Source organism: Solanum tuberosum, unplaced genomic scaffold (assembly GCF_000226075.1).
Source record: "Solanum tuberosum cultivar DM 1-3 516 R44 unplaced genomic scaffold, SolTub_3.0 scf00543, whole genome shotgun sequence".
Taxonomy (NCBI): Eukaryota; Viridiplantae; Streptophyta; class Magnoliopsida; order Solanales; family Solanaceae; genus Solanum; species Solanum tuberosum.
In genome coordinates this window covers 260669-269631 of record NW_006239467.1, presented here as the reverse complement: position 1 = coordinate 269631, position 8963 = coordinate 260669, and the positions used below count along the sequence as shown (strand labels likewise).

General features: G+C 29.3%; 1 protein-coding gene across 1 annotated transcript; it reads left to right on the top strand.

Annotated features, from left to right (window-relative positions):
* The first annotated feature begins 7419 nt into the window (after positions 1 to 7419).
* Positions 7420 to 8337, top strand: LOC107058553 (zinc finger CCCH domain-containing protein 24-like). The gene has a single exon (XM_015304381.1). The coding sequence runs from the start codon at positions 7420 to 7422 to the stop codon at positions 8335 to 8337; it is 918 nt and encodes a 305-aa protein (XP_015159867.1).
* The last annotated feature ends 626 nt before the right edge of the window (positions 8338 to 8963 follow it).

Genomic DNA, 8963 nt, shown 5'->3' with positions numbered 1-8963 from the left:
ATGATATAACAATTACTCCCTCCGTCCACAATTGTTTGTCAGGGTAAGGTCATGCACACCCCTCAAGGAAAATTTAATACAAGATGTAATTTGACTAATATAACCCTACTATATCAAGAATACCAAAAGTCCACATAACTTTTCAATTGAACTACACTATCATTAAGGGCAGAATTGGAAAAAAGTGACTAATTATTTCTTGATTGTTTAAATTGACAATTAATCTTGGATATCTATTTTTAGTATACCTGCCAAACAATTGTGGACGGAGGGAGTAGTTGTTATATCATTTCTAAATATTTGAATTTTGAAATGTTCTTCGAATCAATTATGTATTTTTCCGCAATAAATATAGACAATTTTTTCTTTATTGCGATAGGTGAAACTCCACCTAAAAACCTCAAATGCCAAAGTGCATTGTGTTTGTCAAAAAATGGATTTGGAAATATGCAATTCTATGGTACACTCCTTAATGTCCCCTCTTACCCTTCAAATTTACATTTTGTGCTTCTCTTAAAAAAAAGAGAGACTAGTTTAATACTTATCATATTAAATTATCTTTGAAAAATTAGTGCGAATTTAGAATTTTTAAAATCTAAGTGTGACAATAAAGAAAGATGAAAAACTGAAATATTAAGTGAGAATTGATTTTTGTTCCTCTAGGTAAATAACTCAACGTTCAAAATCAAGTGCATAGTTCAACCTCTTTAGAGCAAGACGCCCAACATATAGTATTACATAAAATTTTAAAAATATATACATAAAATATCAAATTTGATGATAAGATTATGAATTCACGTGTACTATAATTTTATATAATAAATTTATCCCTTGTATCAAGTGGGAGTACTAGCTATCAAGTTACTGAAACCGACTATCGAAATTCTAAGATTTACTCTTGAATTCTGAATAACTTATTGATTATCGAGTTATCGAATATCAAAAAATTTAATTTTGGTGATTTAATGTCCACTCCAAATATAAGAGAAAGGAATGGTTGATGGACCAAATAGAAGTCAATGGTAGATGGACAAGTGGATAGGTCATTTATGTAGCCACGTGGCAGATTATGAAGGCAGTGGCCAGTTGAACGTGCATTTTGCAGCATATAATTTTATATATTATTATATTCAATTTAATTCATTAAATTGTCTACTTGATTTTTATTTCTATAATCTTTCATCTTTAATTCGTTTTAGCTTTAAACTTCTTCAACTTTACGTCAATTTACTCCTACAAATAAAATACACTATTTAGCATAATTCATAAAATTAATACTAATATATATATATAAATAATAAATATGAGACAAATACTGATTAAAAAAATATATTTTTGACCTTACATTAGTACGTGTGTGTAGTCTAAATCATAAGTAGACTAAAAAGACCACTATTTGTCAATTGTTGTCCATAGAACCAAACTTCTTTCATGTTTATCCTTAAAGGTGGACCTTGCTTTTAGAAAAAAAAGGTCGGAGTTAATGTGTTGGTTATCAATTTGATCGAATTCATTAACTTATAATACTTGTAAACTTTACATTCTAGCTCTATCTCTGCCTTTTGAAGCTGTCCTAATTACTCCCTATTCCGCCTATTTTTCTTTTTAGTTTGTTCTTTGGAGAATTTTACTCAAATTTTTTAATTAATTTTGATAGTTTTATTTTTCTCATAATGACTTGATCTATTAGATATTGTTTAATTGTTGTCCATAGACCATAGATCCTACTTCTTTCAAGTTTATCCTTGAGTAGGACATTGACTTGCTAGGCCATCCCAATTACTCTATCCCCCACCATTTTTTTTAAAAAAGAATTATTTAGTTTTGACTTTTTTTTTATTTTCTCATAATGACATGATATATTAAAACTCACTTAATATAAAAGACAATTATTTTTCAAGGGGATGGACAAAATAAAAAGGTGTGTAACATTTTCATCACATTTATGTAATTTTAGTAGTTGACATATATTTAATTTGTGTTAAAAAAAATTACTTTTGCCTTCAATTTGTGTTAGGCTCGATGGTAGTTTGGTGCATCGTTCATGTTTTTCATTTCATATCACTAGTTTTTGTCTTACGATTAATATTAGTATCGGTTGTTTATGGTTCTTCACATTATTTTGTTGTTGTTACTGTTTCTTTCTTGATGTTATTGAATGTCATGTAGTGCTTTTCCTATTATTTGTTATGTCTTCTTTATTTTTGTATTTTCCTTTCATACTATTTTGATACACATTACTTGAGTCGAAAGTCTTTTCGAAATAACCTCTCTACCTCCATAAAGTAGGAATAAGATCTGCATACAATACTCTCCCCCTCTCTATACCTTTCTACCTCCACGAGGTATGTTATTGTTGTTGAATCGTTGTCTTTCCAATTGAAAAATAATTATGATTATCTTTTCACTTATCTTTAAATTGTGGCTATGTTTTAGATAACAACATTAAAAGTGGTGATACCTTATTATTTCTACGTGATTTTTCATTGTAAGACTTGAATCTGAGACTTCGAAAAAGTGATTACATCCATCTCATCATACTCTTTAGTGATTGCCAATGATCTTCTAGTAAAACGACTAAGACCGAAAGAGACCAGATCATGTGTTCATAGGAATGAGTTTCATTATTGTTTGGATGGTTGTTACGTATTGATTTTCATCGTATTATATTATTGTATTGTATTATGTAATATTATTTTGATAAATATAATGTATGAATTGATTGTATCATTTTTCATCATTACATAATGGCATACTTCAATAATTTGAAGAATGAACGTGGGCTTGCTTGCAAGGCCTTCAATTTTGTGAAATGGAGCGCATATTGCTAAGCCTTTAATTTGTAATATGGGCTCTGGACCAAAGCCTTCAGAGTTCAGACCAATCAATTAAGGATGTTTACTAAATTACCAAAACATACGTAAGGATGTTCAAAATCGAATCGTATCGATAAATCAACAACGAATTTTATCTATCGGATTATTGTTATCGATTTATCGAATTAACAGTTGGTGAACAAATTATAATTTTATAGTTAACGACTTATGGATGTGAGGGTGATTACTCAATTTCTTTATGGAGTAAGTCATTAACCTATTAAGTAAGTCTGAAATCACCAAAACTTACGTAAGGACGTTCAAAGTCAAACCGCATCAATAGCCCAACTATGAACTTAATCTATTGGATTATTGTTATCGATTTATTGAATTAACAGTTGTGAACATATTACAGTTTTATAGTTAACGACTAATCGATATGAGAACAGATTACTCAATTAGACATCAAGAATATATATGCATATCATTTTTAACAAGGGATATATTTGTTAGTATTTTAGGGACTAATAAAGCATTAATTTTCTTTTCCCTCTATCTAAAATTACATGGATCTTAGCTTAAGTCGCCAACGCACACATGACAATAACTGAAAGGGATTTTAAAGGTGATATATATGTCTGATTTTATTAGAAGGCAAGTTGCAAGTCATCTTTAAATATATTCATAAAAAAATTGAAGTGATAAATTATGTATCATATGTGTGTGTTTAATAAGGGGGAAGTTATTTTGCAATTTAGCATATGTGTGTGTTTAATAAGGGGAAGTTATTTTGCAAAAAAATATTTGGGAAAATGCATAAGTACCCCCCAGCCTATGCCCAAAATACCCTGAGACACACCCAACCTTTACTAAGGTCCTATTACCCCCCCCCCAAACTTTTTTTTTAATTAATTTTCTATCCATTTTCGGCCTACGTAGCACTATTCTTGAAAAAATTGTCAACACGCGCCGGGCCCACAAGATAGTGCCACGTAGGCCGAAAAGGGGTAGAAAATTATATATAAAATAAGTTAGGGGGGGGGGGGGATAATAGGACCTTAGTAAATGTTAGGTGTGTCCCAGAAATTTTGGGCATAGGCTGGGGGTACTTATGCATTTGTCCAAAATATTTCCTATAAAGTTATTTTGTTTCTTTTTATAAAAGGAACAAATAGCAAATTAAATGGTTGGGCTTCTTACAATGCTATTTCCATTCAAATTATGAAATTATTTATTGTCATTTTACGACCTAATTTCTTATTGTCATTTAAAGCTATTTGATGTTTTTTTTTTTATATATAATCCCAAATTCAACCGATAAAAAGTTGTAACTTCACTCAAATTTTATTTATACAAACTTGTAGGAGTCTATGAGAAGTCTTGTTTTTCCCTCTTCCTTTTCAATTTATTCTGATACAGTATAAACACCTGGAGTTTACATGCAGGTAGTTGTATGAGGATTGTCGGTTTATGACCTATTTTTTCAACCTTATTTAATGCTATTTGACGACTTTTTGTTCATGTAAATCCAAACACCGTAAAACAAAGTTGTAACCTCCGGGGTCTATATGGGAAGAAGATAAATTAATTTTTATTTGTTTTCTTCTTTTTGGGGGATTTTTCAGGTATATTACAAACACATGGAGATTTGCATGTAAGTAGTAGTTATAAGTAGAATACAAGAGATACTAATGGAGTACATTTATTTTATGAGTGTTAAGTATTTTTATTTGTCCTGTGACACTTTTACTTTACAATATCCAAACTATGCAAGTTTTGATCATTCTTTTAAAAATATATTTTTATAAGAGATAACAATGGATTTAGTGAACAATATAATAAAATATAAATAACAATAAAAACAAACATTATATTTAAATTAACAATCTAATACAACAATCCAAACAAGTTGTTATTTGTGTTGAATTTATTTTTTGAAAAAAATGAAGTTGAAATAAGAATTCTTTTAGTGTTTTGCAAACGAAATAAACAAAATGAGCCTAAAGCCCATCTCAATTTGTAATATGGGCTCCGGACCAAAGCCTTCAGAGTTCAGACCAATCAATAACGATGTGTAGCAAGTTCAAAATCATCAAAACTTATTTAAGGATGTTCAAAATCGAACCATAATCGATAAACTGCAAAGTTGACCTATTGAATTATTATTATCGATTTATCGAATTAACAATTGACGAACAAATTACAATTTTATAATAAATGACTTATCAATGTGAGGGGTTAGTCAATTTTTTTTTTATGGAGTAAGTCGTTAACTTATAAATTTTACAATCATTTATATATTATTCATAAATAAAATATAAATATTTTGTTAAATTTTCATTAACTGAAGTCTTTAACTTCACCATTTTCTCAAACCCAATACTTAAAATGTTAGCCCAATTATTACAACCCTAAGTCTAAGTCCATCAAAATTCATTACTTTAGTCTTTATTTACCCTACCTCACATAAGATAGTCACACTTTCTTTTAATTGAATCACTTTGTTCGTGTAATAATAACTCTAGTATTGCTTAATTGAATCAAAAAATTATTACTCCCAAACCAAAAAACCAGAAAAATCGAACAAAACCAAACCAAACCGACAATAACCAAATCAACAATTTTTTTTTTCATTTGGTTTGGTATGATTTTAAAATTTTAAAAACCGATTAAATTGATTTGATTTTGATTTTAACCAATAACCGAACCACAAACATCATTTCCGATACTGAATCAATCAATATCTTATTAATAGACAAGCGAAATAGATCATTTAAAAGCTATAACCAATAAGTTAAAGCATGAAACATAACTACCCACCCAATAACCCTCAAACAGGTTGGGATTTTACTAGTTTATTTATATGGCTTTGTTTATATTTTTCTTTATCCAAGTATATATTGTTGGAGAAATTTCTGATTGGCTGAATATTTAAATCATCATTTGCATAATCACTTTATTCCTTTGAATTGAGTTGTTAAGAATGCTTTTTAATATGTTTTTCTAATTGACTCTAGTTCACAGTGCAATATTACAGGACCAAAGTGCTAAATTTTAAATATTTTGTCAATTTTGGTTATATTTTTAAATAGTACCATTAAAAAAAAAACAATGTCACTTATGGTACAATCTATAATTAGGTATCTTGGAATGTCCCAATTACTCTATGAAATTAATATTCATCAATCGAATACGAGATTCTATCTTCAATTTTCTATTGGTAATTTAGTAAAATCTAAAATTGCATATACTCTAATCAAAACTTGAAGTCCTTGTTTAAACTTTAACGCACGCACATGCACCAATACACACGCACAGACGCACACACTCACATGACGATAGTTGAAAGAAATTTTTGAGGTAATGAAAGTGCCTGGTCTTATTAGGATGCAAGTTGTAAATCATCTTCAAGTATATTCATAAAACAATTTTAGTGATAAATTATGTATCATTTGTGTGTTTAGTAGGGGGAAGTTATTTTGCAAAAAAATATTTCTTATAAAGTTGCCTTTTTTTTTTAAAATTTTATAAAAGGAACAAATGACAAATTAAATAGTTGGGATGCCTTTTAGAGTTTTGCTTCCTCTTACAATGTGGCTATTTGCATACAAATTATGTCATTATTAATTGTCATTTTACAACCTAATTTCTTATTGTTAATTAAGGCTATTTGATGATTTTTTAAAATATAATCCCAAACTCAATCGATTAAAAACTTGTAACTTCACTCAAATTTTGTTTATACAAACTTGTAGGAGTGTATGAGAAGTCTTCTTTTTCAGTTTTTTCTGACACAATACTAACACCTGGAGTTTGCATGCAGGTAGTTGTCTGAAGATTGTCGTTTTATGACCTAATTTTTCAACCTTATATAATGCTATTTGACGACTTTTTGTTCATGTAAGTTTAACGTTTAGCGATAAAACAAAGTTGTAACCTCCGAGGTCTATATGAGAAGAATATAAGTTAATTTTTAATTATTTTTCTTCTTTTTGGGGTTTTACCCAGATATTACAAACACGTGGAGATTTGAATGTTGGTAGTAGCTATAAGTAGAATACAAGCGATATTAATGGAGTTCATTTATTTTATGAGTGTTAAGTATTTTTATTTTATAAGTGTTAAGTATTTTTATTTGTCCTAATTTATGTGATACTTTTTACTTTACGATATTTAAACTATGAAAATTTTGATCAACTAAGTAGTATTGATCTGAAACAAGTCATAGAAATTTGTATTACACTTTATTAAAATAAAAATTTTAAGTTAAATTATTTCTACATATAAAAAAAGTGATTCTCTTTGAGAAAAAAAAAAACAAAAGTGTTCCACATTTATTCAGGTGGAGAGAATATTAGTTATGCAGTTCTTGTGCTATAAATAAGCACATGTGCACCCCCAAATTTCACTCACTCATATACTTCACAAGAAAAGCTTCCTTTTGTTTCTGAAAAAAAAGTTTCAAATTTTCTATTTCAATTGTTCTAAAGAGCTTTCTTTCTTATATCTAACAATTGATACTCTGTTTATGTAAATTAGTATATTTACAAGTTTTTTTTTTTGTTGCATTTTTATCAATTGTAACGCCACCGTCTTATAATAAATGGCTTATAGAAATGATCACCTTTTCAACTACTGTTCATCACTTTTCCCATGTCATCAACAATTTGGGGGGGAAGAGACCAATCAAGACGATTTCCATGAATTCATCGATCAAGCTCTATACGAATCAGATGAATTTCGTATGTACGCTTACAAAATAAAAAGGTGTTCAAATCTCCGTAGTCATGACTGGACTTCTTGCCCCTTTACACATAGAGGGGAAAAAGCACGTCGTCGTGATCCTAGAGAATATAACTATTTACCAATTCCTTGCCCTGGCTATAAATTTGCATCGTGCGTAAAAGGGGATAATTGTGAATTGTGCCATGGAGTTTTTGAGTACTGGCTACACCCAGCAAAATATAGGACCCATCCATGCCATGCTGGCACGTTATGTGACAGACGAGTATGTTTTTTTGCTCATACACTAGAAGAGCTTCGTCCTGAAACTAACTATAATTGGTGTTATGTGTATCAATACCCTTTGCACATCCAACCTTACCCTGACATTTTAATTGAAGATATACCAAAGGGTATTTGGATTGTTATTCCTTGTAATTATCAGTTGTCACCATTACCACCATCACATGATCAGTACTATGGTACTATTGTTTCTGAACCTGAAAATTCGTTTACTTCTCAACAAATTTCTCCTATTTCGTCTTATCAATCTCAACCAAAAATTGACCTTCAAAATGAAAGTGATTTTTCACTTTTTTCAACTAGCCATTCAAAATTAATTGAGGATATGAAGAATCTTGAGATTGGGAGTACCTCTCATGCTAAGGTGAATATAATGGATGATGAAAAGGGAAAAAAATCAGTGGAGTTTGAGTTTGAGTCAGAAGATCAAGAATTTCAAAACTTCAATTGGGTAACTGATTTGTTGATGGATGAATTTGAGGATACAAGCTTGTAAACATTCTTCTATATGATGTAGGATAATTATTGATAATTCATTAAATAAATAAATATTATCATTTAAAGAATAGTTATGTTAATAACTTCTAACTCTTTTTGGCCATTATTAGTTAATTATATTCTTCAATTGACCCTTTAAAGAAGAAATTGTGTGAAGAGAACCCTTTAAAGTTTGATTTTAATTCAATTTTGTGACTTTACTGATACAAGAGTAAAGTTCATCAATCATATGTGAAATTAAAGCTTCAAACGTATCATAGGCAACACAAATGACTCAATATACTCAAAATTAACATCCGCAATGAATGCACCATCTCATAGTCTCCAAGGACTTGTTTCTTTGATTTTACTTGTGGTCATTAAACTTTATCTGCTATAATAACAAAGTTGCATAATTTTGAGGTTTTTTTCTTATATTTTTATGTTTTGTATCGAAAATGAAAAGTTCATATAAACTGAAGCAATACTATGTAGTCTTTTTTGTTTTCACCCGATGTTTGATATTTACATTGAAATCCAACAGAATAAACGTGCAAAGCATGTGTCCAGATTCAATAGTTGTTTCTACTTTAGGTATAGTTACAATTGATGTGTCTTTTAATTACTTTATTTTAATATCATTCA

Excerpts from the sequence above, each read along its gene's own strand:
- LOC107058553 (XM_015304381.1), top strand. The coding sequence starts at position 7,420 with ATGGCTTATAGAAATGATCACCTTTTCAACTACTGTTCATCACTTTTC.